At 48.8% G+C, this 22,500-nt stretch overlaps 3 protein-coding genes and 1 long non-coding RNA gene across 7 annotated transcripts in view; 3 read left to right on the top strand and 1 right to left on the bottom strand.

Annotated features, from left to right (window-relative positions):
- Window positions 1-2,116, bottom strand: part of pogza (pogo transposable element derived with ZNF domain a) — a 12,964-nt gene extending 10,848 nt beyond the window's left edge. For 2 of the 4 annotated variants that reach the window (XM_076138827.1, XM_076138830.1), the window contains exons 1-2: window positions 1,133-1,270; window positions 1-74 (exon numbers count right to left, since the gene is read on the bottom strand). The exon at window positions 1-74 is cut by the window's left edge and continues 100 nt beyond it. The gene's annotated coding sequence lies outside the window, so the exon portion shown is untranslated. Of the gene's footprint in view, window positions 75-1,012; window positions 1,271-2,042 lie in introns of those variants that run through there. The other 2 variants (XM_076138829.1, XM_076138828.1) reach the window with 2 other exon arrangements.
- Window positions 2,117-2,428: 312 nt separating this feature from the next.
- vps45 (vacuolar protein sorting 45 homolog) lies at window positions 2,429-6,834 on the top strand. Its single transcript, XM_076138838.1, has 15 exons — window positions 2,429-2,650; window positions 2,815-2,949; window positions 3,082-3,142; window positions 3,508-3,587; window positions 3,685-3,753; window positions 3,887-4,024; window positions 4,119-4,229; window positions 4,356-4,490; window positions 4,615-4,728; window positions 5,057-5,224; window positions 5,360-5,518; window positions 5,730-5,837; window positions 5,925-6,046; window positions 6,257-6,388; window positions 6,469-6,834. Exons 1-15 carry the CDS (start codon window positions 2,558-2,560, stop codon window positions 6,554-6,556), a joined length of 1,713 nt encoding a protein of 570 aa, XP_075994953.1. The 5' UTR covers window positions 2,429-2,557; the 3' UTR covers window positions 6,557-6,834.
- A 582-nt stretch (window positions 6,835-7,416) lies between these two features.
- LOC142989344 (pleckstrin homology domain-containing family O member 1-like) lies at window positions 7,417-12,255 on the top strand. The gene is made up of 10 exons (XM_076138824.1): window positions 7,417-7,470; window positions 8,985-9,134; window positions 9,404-9,553; window positions 9,650-9,754; window positions 9,935-10,036; window positions 10,212-10,451; window positions 10,786-10,883; window positions 10,960-11,113; window positions 11,208-11,320; window positions 11,592-12,255. The coding sequence occupies exons 1-10, from the start codon at window positions 7,417-7,419 to the stop codon at window positions 12,253-12,255; spliced, it is 1,830 nt and encodes a 609-aa protein (XP_075994939.1).
- Window positions 12,256-16,732: 4,477 nt separating this feature from the next.
- On the top strand, window positions 16,733-21,052 carry LOC142989346 (uncharacterized). Its single transcript, XR_012960681.1, has 5 exons — window positions 16,733-16,944; window positions 19,164-19,259; window positions 19,524-19,666; window positions 20,203-20,312; window positions 20,612-21,052. It is a non-coding gene; the product is annotated as an uncharacterized LOC142989346 (long non-coding RNA).
- The last annotated feature ends 1,448 nt before the right edge of the window (window positions 21,053-22,500 follow it).

The following is a 22,500-nucleotide window of genomic DNA, read 5'->3' as shown; positions in this document are numbered from 1 at the left end:
CGCTTGCTCAGGACTCCTCAGAACCAAACAGCAGGGTTTGACCAGAACCACAGACGTTCCCAGCAGGCTTTGTCCTAACCCAGAGATCAGATCAGTCTGTTGTTATTCAGTACAATGTTAAAGGTAAGGATGGATATGAGTTAACCTGTTCTGTCCCACACACATATCCATGGAGATGATTCCATTAGAGTTCACCAGCAAAAAGCTCAGAACTAAGAAAGCTGGCAGGTTTGATTTGAGACAATGACAGTGATTAGAAAGACGGTTTAACCAAAGCCTGCTGCCTCTAAACTGTGTGTCATATTGTTATGTACATGTTCCTCTAACTGGAGCATTGTGGGAACTTAGTGCCATACATGAAGGCACCAACAGGGCGGGGCAGGAGCACAGGCCGGTGTCTTTATGGATAATTTTGGTCTTTGCCGCCAATTCCTACTTCCTAACACTCAGAAGATGTTGATGATCCTTGGCTCATATAGATCCTCGTGATGGATGAGTTCTAATTGTAGGGAATTATTGTTGTCTGCAGTATTCTTTCAGCTTTAACAGTAAAGTACGTTAGAAAGTATCCTGCACTGAAGATATGTCAAACAAAAGCAGCTCCTCTAATATGTGGAGGTGAATGCAGAGCTTCAGTGTGCTAGAGTCTCTCCCCTCTAACATCTCTAACACCTGAATAAACCAATAACAACTCACATGGAGTCATTAGCAGTACACCTGGTAGAATTGAACAATGCATAATAATGGAGAAAATCACTGAAATTACCATTACAGCACTGCCACACAAAACACTAAATATGTGAACTTTTAATTTGTTACTGTGGAAAAACACAAATGTGGGACTTTAAAAGCGTCAGCTACATTGGTTAGCATGCAAAGAAAACAGGCTAATATTTAATTCAAAGCTAATTGTATGGTAAACTCGCCAGATATATAAATAATTATAAGTTTCATTAAGTTTGTCTCCAAACACGTGAGCGCTTGTTTTGTGTTAAAGCAGCGCCGCACTCACCTCAAACACACCTTAGCGTCCAGCTTCACATGCTAACTACTGGCTAGCCTAGAAGCTAACTATGACTTCAACAACTCTGAATGAAAATCGTCTTATAAAGTTACACAGTATTTCGTTTACCTCATCTACTCCATGTTTATGTCAAAGGAATGTATATTTAGTCGAAATGTTCACATTACAACGCGCAGCTTTGCAGCACAGACTAGAGCGCGACAGAGGAGCACCCACTCTCACGGAGCTCCGCCGCCTCAACGTATCCCTCCGCCGCCTCCTCGGCTCCTTCTGCTGCGCGGAGTGACACGAACAACCAAACCTGATCTAAAGCTCTCTACATCGACACTCCATCTAAAGCTCTTTACATTGACCTCATGTCATCTAAAACTCTTTACATTGACCTCATATCATCTAAACCTCTTTACACTGACCTCATATCATCTAAAGCTCTTAAAACTCTTTACATTTACACGTAAACAAAGCCTGTGTCATCACATCCGTGCTGAATGTTAGCATGATGGCAGCCAGAGCGTAATCCACTGTAACTAACTTGACTTATGTTCAGGGATAATGAAGGATTCATCACTTCATTGGAGCCAAGTTCAACACTTCCTGATGGCAGACATGTAGCAGTGCTAATTAGCTATCAGAAGGTCAATGCACTTCATTATGTTTCATCGTGTGTCTTCATGGAGCATGTTTCACAAAACATGACATAAAAAGTGTTTTAAGTCCAGTGTGTGAGGCCTAGATCCATGTTTACATACAGGACTTAAATCAAATGAATAAACAATGAACACACACACACACAGTGTCAGACTCCAGTGCTAACAAGTGTGAGCCGAGGCTAAAAGTTATATGATAGTGTAAATTATCTAAGTTAATATTAAAGTTCTTCTTGAATGACTTCTGATTCCTAATTTGGGATCATTTTTCATTTTCAAAGGTCTTGCTTTATCTCAATTGTCTAGTTTTTAATCTCATCTCTCAAGCTGTTTCTGAATTGTGCTTTCAAACGAAACAGTCTTAAACTCACAGTGGTATGAAGCCTTTAGATTTGTAAATACTGTATGTATGTATGTATGTATGTATGTATGTATGTATGTATGTGTATCAGGCACGTGACACGAACCACGTGTCCATGTGACGTAGCAGCGTGTGTGCAGTTCGCTGACCCTCGTATTTCTACAGACTTCGTCTGTACGTTTGTATTGAACAAGGTTGAAAAGACGTCATTACTAATGTCATCAGATGGTTTCAGTTGCATTGTGCTTCTTTAATTCACACACAAACACACATTAAGACTCTTTCCTCTTATTTATTAATTAATTTGTATCAACTAAGTCACCGCATCATTGCCGTTAGTGCAGCTGAGGGACAGAAGACGAAAGGGAGCGGACGTACGTACACTGTGACGTCACAGACCCGGAAGAAAGCCCCGATTCTTCTCCGGTTGTGTTTGTGTCGCAGCAGCAGCCCGTGTGTGTGTTTGTGTGTGTGTGCGCGCGCGCTCCTCTTTACTTTTTTGTGTTGTTATTTTATTCCGCCATCATGAACGTCACGCTGGCGGTGAAGCAGTACATCAACAAGATGATCGAGAGCAGCGGGCCCGGGATGAAGGTGCTGCTCATGGACAAGGAGACGGTGAGACTGTCTGTCTGTCTGTCTGTCTGTTAACTCTGTGACGCATCTTAAAGGTTGAACACTTTCACACAATCCTGCTACAAACAGATGCTTTAAACGCGCTTGAACTGTGTGTGTGTGTGTGTGTGTGTGTGTGTGTGTGTGTGTGTGTGTGTGTGTCTCAGACCAGCATCGTCAGTGTTGTTTACACTCAGTCAGAGATCCTGCAGAAGGAGGTTTACCTGTTTGAACGCATCGACTCTCAGAACAGAGACAACATGAAACACCTGAAGGCCATCTGCTTCCTCCGTCCCTCCAAAGTAAGAGCACACACACACACACACACACACATAGAGTTCAGGCTATATATATGTAATAATAATAGTAAGACATTAATGTTGTCAGACCTGACCAGTGTGACTGTGGTGTCACTGATGATGTCATTGTTGCAGGAGAATGTGGAGCATCTGATCCAGGAGCTGAGGAGACCAAAGTACAGCGTCTACTTCATCTGTAAGCTCTATATATCACCTCACCCAATGTCTCAAAGGGTTTACAGACACACAACGCCAGGGACAGGAAGCTCTCTAGGTAGACCAGGGACAGCTCCAGAGAACACCCTCATGTATAAGGTAGAGACAGACAGACAGGGAGACGGAGAGGGAGGAAGAGAGAGAGACACAGAGAGGCAGAGAGAGAGAGACACAGACAGAGACAGACTGTGATTGGTGGTTTGGTGTCCCATGAGCGTGTTCAGCCTCTCAGCATGTTTGTTTCACTTCCTGTTCTCTACCTAAGAGGTAAACATGGCAGCATGACACAGGAGGTTGACTGATAAGTGTTGAGCTCTGAGCTGTTCTCTGTCTGGTCTGTTGCAGACTTCAGTAACGTGATCAGTAAGAGTGAGATCAAAGCTCTGGCTGAGGCTGACGAACAGGAAGTGGTGGCTGAGGTCCAGGTGAGTAACTAAAGTAACTATGAAGCATCCAGCCGCCAGGTCAGTGTAGAGGAGGAACCGCAGAACTGTGTGTGTGTGTGTGTGTGTGTGTGTGCAGGAGTTCTATGGAGACTTCATCGCTGTGAACCCTCACCTGTTCTCCCTCAACCTGCAGGGAGTCTCCAGGGTAACAACGCTTCCTTCCATTTGTCCGTCCCAGTCCTCTCTTGTCAACAGTCTCGTCCTTTCCCTTATTCTGTTGGCCCTGAAATCAAAATACAAAGGTCAAGGGTTAACATGCTCTCTGTGCTGACTGTCAGGGGCGGAGCTGGGAGGCCTCCATGTTGTCTCGCTGTACTCAGGGGTTAACGTCTGTCCTGCTGGCGCTGAAGAAATGTCCCATGATCCGATACCAGCTGTCCTCAGACATGTCCAAGCGCCTGGCCGAGAGCGTCAAGGTACACAGAGTACTGCAGACAGACAGGGACAAACAGAGGGAAAGACCTAAAGTCTAACTACTACTACCTGTCTGTCTGTCTGTCTGTCTCTCAGCAAATCATAACAAAGGAGTACGAGCTGTTTGACTTCAGGAAGACGGAGGTTCCGCCTCTCTTGCTGATCGTGGACCGCAGTGATGACGCCATCACGCCGCTGCTCAACCAGGTAACAGACAGCAGAGGAGCGAGTGCAGACGCGATGTTCATGTTCATGGCATCATTGTACATCAGTAGGACTTGATATGAGGGTGGACAGATGGGAGGATGATGGTTCTGTTCTCCTGCCCCCTAGTGGACGTACCAGGCGATGGTCCACGAGCTGCTGGGTTTGAACAATAACCGCATCGACCTGTCCAGAGTTCCGGGGATCAGCAAAGACCTGCGGGAGGTGGTGCTGTCCGCAGAGAATGACGAGTTCTACGCCAACGTGAGTCCCAAATGAGCCGGAGAGCCAACAGAGCAAACCTCCACCATCATGGAGACGTCAGTGTAGCTGTAGTAAGTTAGAAGAATGAAGTTACAGAACATAACTCAAACATCTGTGGGTTTAGAACCTGTACCTGAACTTCGGGGAGATCGGCACTAACATCAAGAACCTGATGGAGGACTTCCAGAAGAAGAAGCCCAAAGATCAGCAGAAGCTGGAGTCCATCTCTGACATGAAGGTAAGAAACTGTGATGGTGGACAGGAGGAGATGTGTCTCCTCAGTGAAGCTGTAGAGGAGGCACAGCGCCCCCTGCTGTGGTGAGCCAGTAAAACACTTTGAGACAAAGTGGACAAAGTTCAGTGTTTTCATGAAATCGGGCAAACATAAATCAGCTCAACGTGAACTCATGAACTCGTTGCCATGGTAACTATAGGCTCAATACGTCCTCACATCTCCCCTGCTGCACAGCTCCCTTTGTTCCACCTGTTTACGGGTCTTGACATGTTTGCAGCTCCAGGCTGTGGGTGAGTGATGCTGAGCTGATACTGTGTGCTGCCCCCTGCAGGCCTTTGTGGATAACTACCCTCAGTTTAAGAAGATGTCAGGCACTGTGTCCAAGCACGTGACGGTGGTGGGCGAACTGTCGCGGCTGGTGTCAGAGCGCCAGCTGATGGAGGTGTCAGAGGTGGAGCAGGAGCTCGCCTGTCAGAACGACCAGTCCAACGCCCAGCAGGTCGGTCCAAACACCACAGTACCCACAATCCACCTGTACCAGGCTCTCAACCAATCACAGCTCAGAGCTGGTGAACCATCTACAATCAGACAGGAAATGGATTGTGTGTGTGTGTGTGTGTGTGTGTGTGTATAGAGTATCCGGCGCTTGCTGCAGAACCCTCGGCTGAGCGAGCTGGACGCCGTGCGACTGGTGATGCTCTACGCTCTGCGCTATGAACGCCACAGCAGCAACATCCTGCCCAGCCTGATGGACGAGCTGAGCAGGAGGGGCGTGTCTGAACGCCACCGCAGGGTCAGCACCTCATACACAAGGCTGGATTGATAAATCATGAGCCTGAAGTTTGTGCACGACTTATTACACGACTTATTACTTATTAGTGTCCTAAGTAAGGACGCTAAGTAAGGACGCTAAGTAAGGACGCTAAGTAAGGACACTAAGTAAGAACCAGCGTATTAAGGTGTTTGTCTCTGTGTGTGTGTGTCTGTGTGTGTGTCACACACAGATGGTCCAGTCTTTGGTTGAATATGGAGGAAAGCGTGTCAGAGGAAGTGACCTCATCACACCGACTGATGCCGTTGCCATCACCAAACAGTTCTTCAAGGGCCTGAAGGTACACACACACACACACACACACACACACACACACAGACTTACATGTGAAGGATGAAGATGATTGGTGATGGTTGTTGTTGTTGAGGGCGTGGAGAACGTTTACACTCAGCACCAACCTCTGCTGCACGACACGCTGGATCAGCTGATCAAGGGACGACTGAAGGACAGTCAGTTTCCTTACCTGGGAGCCAGCAGCCTGAGAGACAGGTACACACACACACACATACACACACACACCTTAGCAACCACCGGAAAATGAAGCAATGAGCTAGAAAGTGTGTGTGTGTGTGTGTGTGTGTGTGTGTGTGTGTGTGTGTGTGTGTGTGTGTGTGTGTGTGTGTGTGTGTGTGTGTGTGTGTGTGTGTGTGTGTGTGTGTGTGTGTGTGTGTGTGTGTGTGTGTGTGTGTGTGTGTACAGGCCTCAGGACATCATTGTGTTTCTGATTGGTGGAGCCACGTATGAAGAAGCTCTTAGCGTGTACAACCTGAACCGCAGCACTCCGGGCGTCCGCATCGTCCTGGGAGGAAGTACCATCCACAACACCAAGAGGTCACACACACACACAGTCTGTCTGTCTCTCTCTCTCTGTGTCTCTCTCTTGTCTCACACTCTCCCTGTCTCTCTCTCAGTTTCCTGGAGGAGGTGATGATGACCACAGGTCCCAGTGGAGACAGAGACAGAGTCCAAGGAGGGAGTCGCAGCAGCAGCAGGCGCTGAACACACACTGACAGAGACAGACAGACAGACAGACATTCCTCCAGTGTGAGTGTGTGTGTGTGAAGCAGCAGTGTGTTCAGATGTGTCCCCTGCTTAGAGAGGAAGAAGACAATGTTCATCCTCGTGAGGACCTAAATGTTGGACCGATGCGTCTCAATGTGAAGGACAGGTGTGTGACAGAAGTGATGCATGCTGGGAACTGAAACGCCTTTCTGTGTTTGAACTTTGTTTGTATCATTGTGGAGATAAATAAACTGTGAATAAAGTCCAGGAAACAAGGTGTGTGTGTGTGTGTGTGTGTGTGTGTGTGTGTGTGTGTGTGTGTGTGTGTGTGTGTGTGTGTGTGTGTGTGTGTGTGTGTGTGTGTGTGTGTGTGTGTGTGTGTGTGTGTGTGTGTGTGTGTGTGTGTGTGTGTGTGTGTGTGTGTGTGTCCTGAGCTGCAGTCCTCTGGATGAAGGTCATGTGAACTCAAGAGGTCATGTGGGGTCATGGAGGTCACGTCTCTGGACAGGAGCAGCCCAGCTTCAGAGACATCACATTACATTACATCACTTCACATTACATCACATTACATTACATCACATTACATTACATCACATTACATTAGGATCATTTAGCAGACGCTTTTATCCAAAGCGACCTACATTACATTACCACCCATTACAGAGGGGCGAGCAGTTGGGGGTTCGGTGCCTTGCTCATGTCAGCTGAACAGTCACAAAGGGTTAAAGTGAAGACACAGTACCATCTCTTCTGTTCCTTCCCTTCTTCAATGACAGAAAGGAAAGATTCACAAATGATGATCATCCGTTCAGAAGCAACAGGAAATGTTCTTACCACTGAACACATCTGAACTCTGCATGGAGGCCCAGCTGGACCCTCCTGTGGTCAGCTGGCCAGTCCAGCAGGATCAGGTCTGGCTCAGGCTCAGGCCTGGAGGTCCTCAGTATGACCATCAACATACTCACCGATTTCATATTTCAGGTCTTGATTATCTGCAGTATCTGAACGCGCCGGTAGATGGCGCGCGCGCACACATACACATGCACACGCACACACACACACACACACACACACACACATACACATACACGCACACACACACACACACACACACACACACACACACACACACACACACACACACACACACACACACATACACACACACACACACACGCTGTCGGTGCTCGGACAACGGGCGCGGATGTGAGGAGGAACGGAAGGAAACACCGACACACGCTGCAGCTTCGACCGAAGCACCGGGACCGAAGCACCGGGACCGAAGCATCACAGGACCGAAGCACCGGGACCGAAGCACCGGGACCGAAGCATCACAGGACCGAAGCACCGGGACCGAAGCACCGGGACCAAAGCACCGGGGGTCCGCTGGCTGAGCATCACAGGATGAAGAGGAGCGTGGCGCGCGGGCAGGTAAGCATCCTCCTCCTCCTCCTCATCCTCCTCCTCCTGTATTCATGTGCTTCATCTTTGGGTCCGTCTGTTTTTATTCTATTTCCTGTAATTTCAGCATCTCAACATAATTAAAATGCCCTTTAGCTCAATGTGGGAACTTTGGAGGAATAATTAAATCTTTGTATATCAATGTTTGATTGACAGTTTGATGACAGTCAGGATGAAATTTCCCCGTTAGTAAACAGGATGGATTTGTCTGTGTGTAGTACCTGATCTGACCACCAGGGCTCCTGAGTGTAAATCCTGCCACTGCTATGACATCACGCGTCTGATTGATGGATCAGACTCAACCATTCAGACTAAGCTGTTGATTTTGTTATTATTATTATTTGTAAATATGTGAAATCAAACGAAATTCCAGAAATAAACAGCAGCAGGTCTGTGGGAGGAGCTTAAGACTCCGCCCAGCTCTGGTCTGTGGGAGGAGCAGGAGAGCAGCAGACTTCTGACCGTCTGACCTTCTGACCTTCACAGAAACATGTTTCATGATTGATTGACGATTGAAATGAAGTCTGAAAGGTTTTAAATCTTCATCAGGAGTGCCTAGCAGGCGTGAGGCACAATGCCCCTCCCCCTCCTCTCCCCCTCCCCCGCCCCGCCCCCACAGCTGGGTGCTGTTATGTCATGGAAGTAGGCCAGAGAAAATAATCAGAGCTTCATCGTCTCTCTGCTCTTCTTCCTCTCGTCATTTTTCATCCTGCTGGCTTCCTGATCATCCCATCAGACACATGCTCTTCTCTTCCTCTGTTCCTTTTCTTGTTCTGCTTCTTTTTCCTGGTTGTTTTCTTCTTGTCCTCCTCCTCCTCTTCCTCACTTTTTAAGGTGTGAAACTTGTTTTCATGATGGTAATATGCAGAAAGAACAAAGTGAGAAGCAGTGAATTCCCCAGAAACCCTTCAAGCCTTGACCACCTGCTCTCTGTTCTCTGACTCACGGTTGTTTGGGGTCTCAGGGCCGTCAGGACTCAGAGCAGCAGGGGGTCCAGCAGCCGGAGAAGGTGGGCTGGATCAGGAAGTTCTGCGGCAATGGAATCTTCAGAGAACTTTGGAGGAACAGATACGTGATTCTGAGAGGAGAACACCTCTACATCAGTGACAAGGAGGTCAGAGACACACACACACACACACACACACACACGCGCACGCGCACGCGCACGCGCACGCGCACGCGCACACGCACACGCACACGCACACGCACACACACACACACACACACACACACGCACACACACATGCACACACACACACACACACACACACACACACACACACACACACACACACACGCACACACAGAAGCACAGATGCACACACACAGAGACAGAGGGACAGAGACAGATGGACAGACTCAAACAGTTTGGATGTCCCCCAGGTGAGAGACGAGATGAAGGCTCAGGAAGTGTTCGACCTTGCAGACTACGAGCGTTCAGACGAGCTGAGGAAAGCAAAGAGTCGCAGCAAGAAGGACCTCAGCCGCTTCACCGTGCTACGCCGTCGTCATGGAAACACAGGGAAACACCAGGTAAACCCACAGCACAGCGCCACCTACAGTCACTGCATCTCTATCTCTCTCTCTCTCTCTCACACGTTGCTTTCTTTTCTTCTTCTGTGGTTTCAGGTCCCTAACCTGCTCTTTCTAGCAGTGAGTGCAGAGGAAAAGGAATCGTGGGTAAACGCCCTGAATGTGGCGATCAGAAGGGCCAAGAACCGCGTGTTAGACAAGGTACAGCTGACCGGTCTCTCCTCATGCAACTACACTGATCATGTATGATCTATGCTGTGCTCTCTGTGATTGGTCAACACACAGTTCAGGTTAGAACTTGGTCCATGAACCAGGCCCATGACTTGGACTTGTTTCTTGAATGAGTCTAATGATGGTAAGACTCTGACCCCGTGTGTCCAGGTGACCCCTGAAGAGGACGGCGTGCTGGCCCACCCCACCAGAGACCGGGCCAAGATCCCTCTGGGCCGCCGGCTGCCCAGCAGAGCACACCTCATGGCCGCGGTACTCGTCTGTCTCTGTGTCCTCTCTTCCCGTCTCCACAGGTGGACGCCTCACCGAGTCCATGGACTCCCCAGAGACACAACAAGAGTTGGAATGATGATGTCACTTCCTTGTTAATATTTCAGTCATTGTGCTGAATTATGCAATAATCATTTCAAACCTGTCTGTGTCTCAGGGGTCCCCCTCCCCCCACGCCGTGCCGGCTCTGGACCTGGTCTCAGAGGACTACAGCAGCCACCTACAGGAATCATGGGAAAACAGCTGCGGTGTGGTCGGGGGTCGTCAGCGGGCGGGTACCGACGTGTCCAAGCTCCGGGCGACATCCAGAGAGCCCCGGGAGCAGACGGGGAGTCTGCCCAGGGGGAGCGAGCGCTGCTGGGGTAGACGGGCCCACAAGGAGGCCCCGCAGACCCAGGTCAGGCTCAGAACCTCCTGGAACCAAAGCCAAGAACTGCATCCCAAACAGAGCAGCCACTTAGTATCAACTCAGCATTCTAGAGTGCATATGGGAGGAGCTCAATTCTCCCACAATGCACCACAGAGCAGAGAGGGAGGAGCCACGAAGCAGGAAGCACTGTTGTCACAAACATTTGATCTTGAGTACAAACAGATTTGAGTGTGAAGACGCCACACAGGAAGTGAGGCTGCCATTCAATTCAAATGTCACGTGACCGAGTTGTGCGACGTGTAGTCTGATTCCACACATATACACACAAACGGCAGCCATGTAACTTCCTGTTTCCTGTCAGGTGCTGCAAGCTCACAGTCGCACCCCTCAGCCCGGGAAGAGGGTCAGCGTACATGGGCGGAGCCGCTGTGCCTCCATGGACCAGGTGCTCTCCTCCAGGTACACACACACACACACACACACACACAGACACACACACACACACACTCTAACTAAGCCACGCCTCTTCGTGCAGGTCGGCCTTGACGTGCTCCGAGTTGCGTTCGGCCCTTCGACGTCGTCCGACCGAAGACGTGGCCGTGGGCGGAGTCTCGGTGCAGCCGCTGCAGAGTCTGATTGCTCAGAGGATGCAGAGAGCTCAGGAGCTGCTGGAGGAAATGCGACTGCAGGTCATCAACCAACCACCACACTTCAGTTCAATCAATACTGCGTTCTGATTGGTCGATGAAATCTGCCACAATAAAGTGCTGCTGTCTTCTACAGGAGCTGCAGAGAGACAAAGCAGAGAGACAACGCGAGGACAAATGTCCAAACCTGAGGGGCCTCCAGTCGCCTCGCCTGCATCACCTCAGAGGCTCCGACTCGCCAAACTCCAGGTCAGCACGCATGTCGGGCCGCTCACTTCCTCTTTCTGCTGCCTTTTGAAATCGGCAGTTGCTAACTTGTGAATTGCTACAAGATACTGGACACCAAAGCAACACAAGACAGAATCACACACACACACACACACACACACACACACACTCACAGCTGCAGGTACAGTACATGCTGGTGAGCTGCTGCCTCCACAATCCTGCTTCATCCTGTGAGGATCAGGAATGTCAAAATCTATGTGTGGAGGATGAAAGCATCATGTTTGTTCTCCAGGTCCTCTGGATCTCCACGGAGCAGCAGCTCCCCACGCCTCCGAGCCAAGGACTCCCCACGCCTGAGAGGGAGGGGGTCCCCTCGCTCCAGAGCCAAGAAGAATTCATCCAAAGGTCCGGACTCGTCTCCATCCAAGGGGACCGACTCGTCCCGACCTCAAACCAAAGAATCTCCTCGTCTAAACTCTGGAGTCTCTCTGCCAAACAGGGACTTGGACTCACTTCAGTCACTCAAAGTCAAAGTGTCTGAAACTCCTCAGCCCCACCAGGAAGTTGGCTCACCCACGTCACCTGAATCCTCTCCAAGTGTCAAAGGTTTGGATCCCTCAAAGGTCAAAGGTTGCGACTCCCCACTCAGCAGTGATATGGACTCCCTGAGCCTGAGCCCGTCCAAATCCTTACACTGCCCGCAGCTCAAGCCCCGCCCCTCCCTGCCGCTCCCTCCCTTCTCCCCCACAGAGGAGCTGGAGGTAGAGGGGAGGCGGGCCGAGGCAGAGCGGCTGCTAGAGGAGGCGGTGTCCTCCTGGAAGGAGGCGCAGGAAGTGCTGCAGGAGGTGAAGGAGCTGCAGAGCCGGACGCTGCACCCGCAGCACAGAAAGTCCTGCGAGGAAAGAGCGTCCTTGACAGAGGAAGACACGCCCCCCCGGCCTGACAGGGATCTCTGAAAAATGTTGTAGAATTTTTGCACTGGAAGTTTGTAGAAAAAAAACATTTGTCTCCTATTTTAATAGACGACACGCTGCGGCCCCAAACACCTGAAGAAGAAGCACAATCAATACAAGAATGAAACACACATGCTCACACTGACAGTTAGCATGTTAACATGGTGCTAACAGCTTTAGCATTCAGCAGGAAGACTGATTATGTTTGGCTAATATGATTTAGCTAACAAGACTCTCAGGTCAATGCAACTGTAGCATCATTTAGAGACATGAATGCTTCATGCGCTAGCTAGCATGTTAGCATCTGTCTTCATGTTCATGTTGTGCTTGTGTGACACTGAAACCAGCACAGCGCCTCCTGCTGGAGGAGTTTGACTTACTTGAATATTTAAGGCAGAGGTGGTAAACCTCTGGCCGACCGTGATACCGGCAGATCCCCCCCCCCCGATTTAAGGGAACTTTGCTGCTGATTTGTGGTAAAAAAAAGTTTTGTTGTTTTTATATCACCATTAAAATTGTGCACTGTAAAAAAACTTCACTCACAAGATAAACATTTTATCATTCTGTTAAAAAAGTGAAACCTTGACTAAGAGACCAGTTTGATGGTTCACATTATTGTTGATCAGCAGTAACATTGTGTGTGTGTAACAGCGCCCCCACAGCATTCTGCTGGTAGTGCAGCAACAAAACAACTTTCCTTTTCATTTTGTAATATTAAAAAGAAAAGAAAAAATAATCAAACTTCAATCGGAAACAAATAACAAACCACTTGATCTATTTTAGTTTTTATATTTGTATTTATTTACATTTAGTGACGTGATGATGACAGGATGAATTATCAATGAAGCAATAATCATTTATTGTTTGAAAAATTAGATTTTTATTCTTATTCATTAACATTTGTGATGTAACTTTGTTTTTGTTTTCACTGTAAAAAAAAAGATTAATTTGATGTTTGAATGCGTTTGTGTCGTGAAGCAATGCATTGTGGGAAACAAAATCACCAGCTGACTTCCTGTTGAAAGCCAGATCTTTGATTTGCACAGAATGAAGCGTTTCCTCCTAAAATAAAACAGAAAGAAATTTGTTGTTTTAGACAAACAAATCCCTTCAGAATAAAACCTGAGTGAGTTCAGAGGGACACACATAAATGAGCTACACACACACACACACACACACACACACTAGCCTACATCTGCTCATTTATTCCAGGTCACTGGTCAGACTGTGTGTGTGTGTGTGTGTGTGTGTGTGTGAGAGAGCATTATCCATGTGTCACTGCATCTTAAACCAGCAACTCTCAGCCTGTTTACATCAAACACTAAAGATGACTCATGTCTGCATCAAAAGTCCAATAAATTATTAACACTAATTCTCTCTCTCTTTCTCTCTCTCTCTCTCTAAACAGAACTAAAAATACACGCACAAGGTTATAAAACACAGTAAAGGCAATGACATCATCACCAAAGGAAAACAGCATGGTGTGTGTGTGTGTGTGTGTATTTTTAGTTTGTGTTTATGAAAATAACATAACCAGAGGCCTTTAGATCAGGGGGAATAAATATTTTAGAAGCCACAGCATTTCACACACACACACACACACACACACACACACACACACACACACACACACACACACACACACACACACACACACACACAGCGTGAGCGTTTGTGTGCGTGTGTGTGTTCTAACCAGAGCCTCCATGTTGCTCAGCTCTTTGATCTTGTCCCCGCTCAGGTTGAGGTAGATCAGGTTTGGAGATTTTTCAGACAGAGACGCCAGAGAACCAGAGAGAATGTTATCACTCAACTCCAACTGAGGGACGACAAGAGAGTGAGAGAGAGAGAAGATGGAAGAGAGAGAGAGAGAGAGAGAGAGAGAGAGAGAGAGAGAGAGAGAGAGAGAGAGAGAGAGAGAAAGAGGTGAAGTTGTTTGAATCATAATGGATTCATCTACAGATTGTTATCTCGCTACAAACACTCATCAGTTCATCATCATCCGAGAGAGTGTTGTGTGTGTGTGTGTGTGTGTGTGTGTGTGTGTGTGTAACATATTCAGCTCGACACACTCACACAATTTATGAATGAACAGTAAAGTGTACCGCCGCGCTTTGGCCAGCAGAGGGCAGCGTATCTCCTGCTGGCAAAGGAACATCCTGAGCTTCAAGGAGACTTCATCCTCCAGTCAGACCCTCTGATAAACTGTGTGTGTGTGTGTGTGTGTGTGTGTGTGTGTGTGTGGGGGGGGGTGTGTGTGTGTGTGTGTGTGTGTGTAGTCATGACCGTCTCTCTAAAACAATGAGCTCCTTATGCTCTTTCACACCCTGGACCCTTTGTGTCTCACAGCTCATTGTTTTAGAGAGACCACACACAGACACACACACACAGACACACACACACACACACGCACACACACACACACACACACACACACACACACACACACACACACACACACATGTCAAGTGGGACATTGAACCTTTGTCCAAATCAGAGATAAAAATATCAACTTCATGAGAACAGATGGACTTTCCCAGCATGCCCAGGAGCAAGGCAGCAGCTCCCTCAGGCTCAGGAGCAAGGCAGCAGCTCCCTCAGGCTCAGGAGCAAGGCAGCAGCTCCCTCAGGCCAGCTGGGACACCCATAGGAAGCATCTACATGACCTTTGACCTGAGGTCTTTTTCCCACACAGTCAAATCTTTCCATCATTGACTCACACACCTTCTGTTCCCACACATCTGCACCACGAAGGAACCAAACCTTCACATAGAAACAGACTGAGCTGGACTCACAGGACAGGAAGCAGGAAGTGAGTCGTAGCTCCTCCCACACAGCTGCAGGTCTGACATACTGAGGATAACTGAGATGATTTGTTAGAAGACGCTGGTTTCAGTTCTTCATCTTTCCCTTTGATGTGATCAGTCAGTCGGGGTCACGTGACTCTGAAACCTTCTCCCATGACCTGTGGCTGAGGTCATGCTGAGGTCACGCTGCAGTGTCGCCCCTCTGTGGCGTCATGGATCCACTGCAGCTTTCAACACCAAACATGACGACAAACACAACTGTGAAGCACAAACAGACACAAGGTTCATTAACATGAGAGCAGCCAATCACAGAGCTTCATCATGAACACAAAGGCCGTCCTTCTTCCCTTCCTTCTTCCCTTCCTTCTTTTCTTGGCTTTCCATCTGACGTTTTATTCTTCCTCTCTCTGTTTTATTGTGTGAAGAGGAAATGCAGAGTTTTGCTCCAGGTGGTTTTGAGTTTTAACAGGAAACACACACACGCACACACACACACACGCGCGCACACGCATACGCGCGCACACACACACACACGCACACACACACACACGCACACACACACACACACACACACACACACTCCTTCTCCCTCTCTCTCATTCTGCAGTTGACCCCCTGTGGAGTGTGTGTGTGTGTGTGTTTCAGTCTGCAGTCTTTGTTCTGAAAGTTCTAGGTACTTGGTACTCTTGCTCTCTTCCTTGCCCCCCCCCCCCCCCCCCCCCCACACACACACACACATCACAGCTGGACACCTCCCATAACAGAGGAACCATTAGCATCCATTAGCATGCCTCTAACTAGCATTAGCATTATCAGTGCTGTCCCAGCATGACACGTCGACTCTCAGGCTGCAGCAGACACACCAGTCTCATGCTGTGATTGGCTGCTGGGTGTGAAGTGTGAACGTGAAGATGAGAGACACCGTCACTCCTCATACGAGAGTGAGAGTGAGAGTGTGAGCTGTTATTCCTGCATAGAACCATGCGGAAACAACAAAGACAAGACTTCCTGCCAACCCCTCTGCAACCAGAGAGACAGACAGCTGACCTTAGAGAAGGACACCTGACCATAGAGACAGACGCCTGACCTGCCTCATCCATGTTGTATGTTGTATGTTTTGAATGTTAGCGTGTGAATGTTAGCAACAGCCCAGCTGAGCCTGACACAGACAAGCTGAGAACAAACGGCCCTCTTGATCTTTACTTCAGGACACGCCCAGCCCGTCCTTCTCTCTGTCTCCTGGGTCATTTCTTCCCACCTGTGTTCTGACAGGAAGGTGGCAGTCTGGAGCCAATAAGAGGCCCTGGTGTTTCTGCTGTGTAGTAAATGATTACAGCCTCATGGGGGCGCTGGACTGGAGACAGAACAGCAGAAAGTCTGTCTGTCTCTCTCTCTGGTCTGTTTACCTGTCTCTCTCTCAGTCTGTCTCTCTCAGTCTCTCTCTCTCTCTCTCTCTCTCTCTCTCTCTCTCTGTCTGTCTGTCTGTCTGTCTGTCTGTCTGTCTGTCTGTCTGTCTGTCTGTCTGTCTGTCTGTCTCTGTCTCTCTCTCTCTCTCTCTTTGTCTGTCTGTCTCTCTGGCAAACAGCATAAACTTGGCAGAAGAAGAGGAGCCCCCTTCTCTCCTCCTCCTGCTCTCACTCACACACCCCTTCCTCCTCCCCCCCTCTCTCTCTCTCTTTGTGTTTTCATTCAGTCCCCAGGAACTCAGAATCTCACTTCATCTTCTTCCCCTTCTCCTATGTCTCTCTCTTCTTTGTCCTTTGTCTCTCCTTCTATCCCTCGCTCTCTCACTCTCTCGCTCTCTCTCTCTCTCTCTCTCTGATCACCATGAGGAGTTTTCTCTCTGTTTATGTGACCGGAGCCTCACTCATCCTCCTGCTCACTGGTGAGTGTGTATATGTGTGTGTGTTGTGTGTGTGTGTGTGTCATCTTGTCCATGGAAATGTTTGCATAGAAGCAGCTGTTGAACTTCCTGCTCAGTCGTGTGTGTGTGTGTGTGTGTGTGTGTATTTAGAGGGGCCTGAATTTACACGATTAAGTTCCACTGTGGCAGATTGAATGTGAGGATTGATTGATAATAAGTGAGCCTGTGCTGAAGGTGGCGCTGCTATGATGTCATCAGCTGAGGCCTTCAGCTCAAAGCTTTTGTTACTTTACAATCTCAACATGAAGAAGAAACCTGGAGACAAGAGACGAGGCTGAGGACCTGAGGACATCTTTGTCCACCTCGGAGACTCAACGTGATGAAACCCATGACAATGTCAATCAATCAGTTCACTAATCCACTCACTCACGTGTTCAGCCTGTAACAGCTCAGGCTTAGTCTGACTGAAGACTTCAGCAGCTCAACTTGCTGTTTGGAGAAACCAGCAGTCGCACAGTTTCACTTTCATGTTTCACATCGTGGAGAAGTGCTGCGTACCTGAGAAGACAAGAGACATGTGACAGGATCAGAGTCTTGATGTGTGTGTGTGTGTGTGTGTGTGTGTGTGTGTGTGTGTGTGTGTGTGGGTGTGTGGGTGTGGGTGTGCACCAGCATAGCGCTGATGAGAATGAAAGAGAAAAGAAACATTGTGTTTCAGCTACTGACTTGCTAAATGTTGTGACAATGGTACAAAAAGGCAGCAGTGCATAGTGACCTCTGACCTCTGCCCTCAGCTTGCATTCATACTTCAGTTATTCTTATTCAGTTATTCTTCAGGAGACGCAGCACTGTGAGGTCACAAACACATTCTGCTCTTTGTCACAAACGAGCAACAGGAGCAGAAACTGTTGCTGCAACAAGTTGCTCTGTGTGTGTGTATGTGTGTGTGTGTGTGTGTGTGTGTGTGTGTGTGTGTGTGTGTGTGTGTGTGTGTGTGTCGACAGCTGTTTTTTGTAAAGATGTTTTTTGGCGAAAAACGTTGCTGTGTCGGCAAAACGCCCCCACACTCAACAAGCACTCCCCATCCTTCACTCCCCTCCCCTCTCTTCTCCTTTCCTCTCCTCTCTCCTCCCCTCCTCTCTCCCCATCCTTCACTCCCCTCCCTTCTCTTCTCCTTTCCTCTCCTCTCTCCTCCCCTCCTCTCCCCCCATCCTTCACTCCCCTCCCCTCTCTTCTCCTTCCTCTCCTCTCTCCTCCCCTCCTCTCTCCCCATCCTTCACTCCCCTCCCCTCTCTTCTCCTTTCCTCTCCTCTCTCCTCCCCTCCTCTCTCCCCATCCTTCACTCCCCTCCCTTCTCTTCTCCTTTCCTCTCCTCTCTCCTCCCCTCCTCTCCCCCCATCCTTCACTCCCCTCCCCTCTCTTCTCCTTTCCTCTCCTCTCTCCTCCCCTCCTCTCTCCCATCCTTCACTCCCCTCCCCTCTCTTCTCCTTTCCTCTCCTCTCTCCTCCCCTCCTCTCTCCCCATCCTTCACTCCCCTCCCTTCTCTTCTCCTTTCCTCTCCTCTCTCCTCCCCTCCTCTCCCCCCATCCTTCACTCCCCTCCCCTCTCTTCTCCTTTCCTCTCCTCTCTCCTCCCCTCCTCTCTCCCCATCCTTCACTCCCCTCCCCTCTCTTCTCCTTTCCTCTCCTCTCTCCTCCCCTCCTCTCTCCCCATCCTTCACTCCCCTCCCTTCTCTTCTCCTTTCCTCTCCTCTCTCCTCCCCTCCTCTCTCCCCATCCTTCACTCCCCTCCCCTCTCTTCTCCTTTCCTCTCCTCCCCTCCCCTCCCCTCTCCTCTCCTCTCCTCTCCTCTCCCCTCCCCTCCTCCCCTCTCCTCTCCTCTCCTCTCCCCTCCCCTCCTCTCCTCTACTCTCCTCTCCTCTGTGATTGGCAGTCTCCAGTGATGACACACTTCCTGTTTAGTAACAATTAACAGCCCCCTCAGTTCCCAGCAACCTACGCTACCGGTGTGTGTGTGTGTGTGTGTATGTGTATGTGAAGACATAGACACACACACACACACACACACACACACACACACCTACACTGACTGACTGATGGAGTGAAACACAGACGTTTAACAAGCGACACACACACACACAGGCTCATGGATGGAGCTGAGAGGATGAAGATGATCACAGGGGGATGAAGGTGAGTTAACTCTCTCACTGTGTGTGTGTGTGTGTGTGTGTGTGTGTTCAGTGTCACAGGCTCAGTACTCTGATTACATTGGAAACTCCACAGCTGCTCCAGACTACGACACAGAATACAGAGCAACCTTTGACTACAGCTTCTACAGTGAGTGACCCCCCCCCCCCCCCCCCGTTCTCCTGAACGCATCACAGAATTAAACTTTTGCAGACAATAACATCAGGGTCTCTCTCACACACACACACACACACACACGCGCACACGCACACATATACATATATACACACACACACACACACACGCACACATATACATATATACACACACACACACACACACACGCACACATATACATATATACACACACACGAACACACACACAGACTTACACACATACTGTGCTGTGTTCAGGTAACTCCAGCAGTGAAGATCTTGAAATATTCCTGGGAGGAACTGATGAAGAGGAGACGATGGTTACCACGGTAACACATCCACAAACCACAGAGAGGCGGGGAGTCGACACACACAATGCAGCATCACTTCCTGCTTCTGTGGTAAGAAAAACAGCAAGAAGTGTGTGTGTGCATGAGTGTGTGTGTGTGTGTGTGTGTGTGCGTGTGTACGTGTGTGTGTGTGTGTGTGTGTGTGTGCATGAGTGTTTTTGTGTGTGTGTGTATGTGTGTGCATGAGTGTCTTTGTGTGTGTGTGTGTGTATGTGTGTGTGCATGAGTGTGTGTGTGTGAGACCCAGATGTTATTGTCTGCAAAAGTTTAATTCTGTGATGCGTTCAGGAGAACAAAGAATAAAAGAAATGAAGGTTTGAATGTGATTAAAGGCATGTGTGTGTGTGTGTGTGTCTGTGTGTGTGTGGGGGGAAACATAAAGTTTCAGTGCAAAGTTTGGAGCCACAGAGGCCCTCAGTGAGTTTACACACACACACACAGCTCATCTTTTTCATTGTGTGTGTGTGTGTGTGTGTGTGTGTGTGTGTGTGTGTGTGTGTGTGTGTGTGTGTGTGTGTGTGTGTGTGTGTCTGTGTGTGTGTGTGTCTGTGTGTGTGTGGATCTGATGGTATGTTTTGTGTGTGTAGGAATTCAGGATTGTGGTCTGGAGTTTACTGCTGCTGATCAGCTTGAACATACAACAACTACAACAACACACAATATGAGACACACACACACGCAGGAACACACTGAGGAGGTAAGATCGCACACACACACGCACGCACGCACGCACGCACGCACAGAGGAGGTGAGACCACACACACACTTCTTCTTCTCCCTCCTCCTCTTCCTCTCTCTGCTGACATGTCACTTGTCATGTGATGCTGAAGCCTATGGACCAGCTGGGAGAGAGAGGGAAAACAGAGCTAAGGTGATGAAGATTTTGAAAGCTGTAGTCCAAAGGTCGGAGCAGCTCAAGGTCAAAGTTCAAATCTACCTCATCCTCCAGAAAGCCACATTAGTTTCACTTCCTGTTTGTTTCTGCTTGTTTTGCAGCTGTTTGATGTGCGTGGATCACCTGACTGAGAGGGTCACTGTGACCTTTGACCTCTACAGAGAGCACCACCTCCCCAACAGAAGCAGCAGAGGAGCCCCCCCCCCCCCAGGCGTGATCAGACACACACTCACACTGTGACATCACAAAGCACTTTGTCCCATAAATGAGCAGTGTGTGTTAAGGCTCACAACTTATCAGTCAACCTTTTAAAGGACCAAGCTGCCCTTTGCTCTCTAGCTCCCCCTGGTGTCCAGTCTGTGTGTTACAATAATCACTCATATTCTTATTCTGTATTCTTCAATAAAACATGACATCATCACTTACATGGTGACATCATCTGCATACTTCTTATTCTACTGAGCTCAGCTCAGTTACTGCTCGGCCTCTCTGTCTCTGGGTCAGGACAGTAACTACCACCCTTCCTTTTGCTCAGTGAACCAGCCGGGTTAGGGTCTGTAGGACTTCAGGTTGGCACACACACACACCACACACACACACACACACACACACACACACACACACACACACACACACACACACACACACACACACACACACACACACACACACACACACACACACACACACACACACACACACACACACACACTTTGTTAATTGTGACGTTTGATGGCTCTTTGATTGCTAGCAGTTCTGTCTGATGAAGCGTCGCCATCACGCAGCAGGAGTGTTGACAAACTCCAACAGGAAGTGATGGTTGCCTGGGGCGGCGGTTATTTCAGTCCCACAGTCTCACACCAGCAAGGACGCCTCACAACATCGTTTACTGAGCTGACATTTAACACAGAAACATGCACATGTGAAACCAGACACACACACACACACACACACACACACACACACACACACACACACACACACACACACACACACACACACACACACACATTAACATTTATGTTGCACAAATGTCATCTCAGTACAGAGATGAAATCAGCTGAAAATAATACAACTAGATCCCCCCACAGTCTGTACACACACACACACACACACACACACACACACACACACACACACACACTTTTACTTTCCATTTTTCTTTGTCACTTGTCCTGTACAGACAGAGTGTGTGTGTGTGTGTGTGTGTGTGTGTCTTATCAGCTGACAGCAGTTAGTTTCTCTGAAGGTCACAGTCCAACATCAACACCAGGCTGCAACCTTCTGAGTCACATCAAACACACTTTCATCCTACCTGTGTGTGTGTGTGTGTGGGGGGGGGGGCTCTGCATAAACATGAGGCTGGGCTCTTCTCCGACCCTGAGCACTGACATTCATCTTCACCACAAAGACAGAACCCAAAGGCAGCCACGGGGCTACAGGTCTACAAGTGCACAGGTCCACAGGTCTACAAGTGTACAGGTCCACAGGTCTACAAGTGCACAGGTCCACAGGTCTACAAGTGTACAGGTCCACAGGTCTACAAGTGCACAGGTCCACAGGTCTACAAGTGTACAGGTCCACAGGTCTACAAGTGCACAGGTCCACAGGTCTACAGGTCCACAGGTCTACAAGTGTACAGGTCCACAGGTCTACAGGTCTACAAATGTACAGGTCTACAGGTCTGCAGGTCCACAGGACAAACAGCTGTCTGAGGACATCAGCAGCGATGTTTACATCAATCATGATGCTCCTCCAGCCCAGCAGGGGGCAGCACATGGAGAACACAACACCCTTTGTGGGAGGAGTCTAAAGAGACAAAGATATCATAGTAAACATTGTGTGAGTGAATAAGTAAGTGAGTGAGTTAGGAGAATTACCTCATACAACACACACACACAGACAGCCAGACAGACAGACAGACAGACAGACAGCCAGACAGCCAGACAGACAGCCAGCCAGACAGACACCTTGTCACTGTGAGCTGTTT

Source organism: Genypterus blacodes, unplaced genomic scaffold (assembly GCF_046128005.1).
Source record: "Genypterus blacodes isolate CSIRO-AG114 ecotype Tasmania unplaced genomic scaffold, CSIRO-AGI_Gbla_v1 ptg000403l_1, whole genome shotgun sequence".
Taxonomy (NCBI): Eukaryota; Metazoa; Chordata; class Actinopteri; order Ophidiiformes; family Ophidiidae; genus Genypterus; species Genypterus blacodes.
This window is presented reverse-complemented; position numbering and strand designations above follow the sequence as displayed.

Excerpts from the sequence above, each read along its gene's own strand:
- vps45 (XM_076138838.1), top strand. The coding sequence starts at position 2,558 with ATGAACGTCACGCTGGCGGTGAAGCAGTACATCAACAAGATGATCGAG. Across the intron at positions 4,230-4,355 it reads TCACGCCGCTGCTCAACCAG|TGGACGTACCAGGCGATGGT; the intron begins GTAACAGACAGC and ends CCTGCCCCCTAG. Across the intron at positions 6,389-6,468 it reads ACCATCCACAACACCAAGAG|TTTCCTGGAGGAGGTGATGA; the intron begins GTCACACACACA and ends TCTCTCTCTCAG.
- LOC142989344 (XM_076138824.1), top strand. The coding sequence starts at position 7,417 with ATGGAGGCCCAGCTGGACCCTCCTGTGGTCAGCTGGCCAGTCCAGCAG. Across the intron at positions 7,471-8,984 it reads GGCCAGTCCAGCAGGATCAG|GGCCGTCAGGACTCAGAGCA; the intron begins GTCTGGCTCAGG and ends TTGGGGTCTCAG. Across the intron at positions 11,321-11,591 it reads TCCGACTCGCCAAACTCCAG|GTCCTCTGGATCTCCACGGA; the intron begins GTCAGCACGCAT and ends TTTGTTCTCCAG.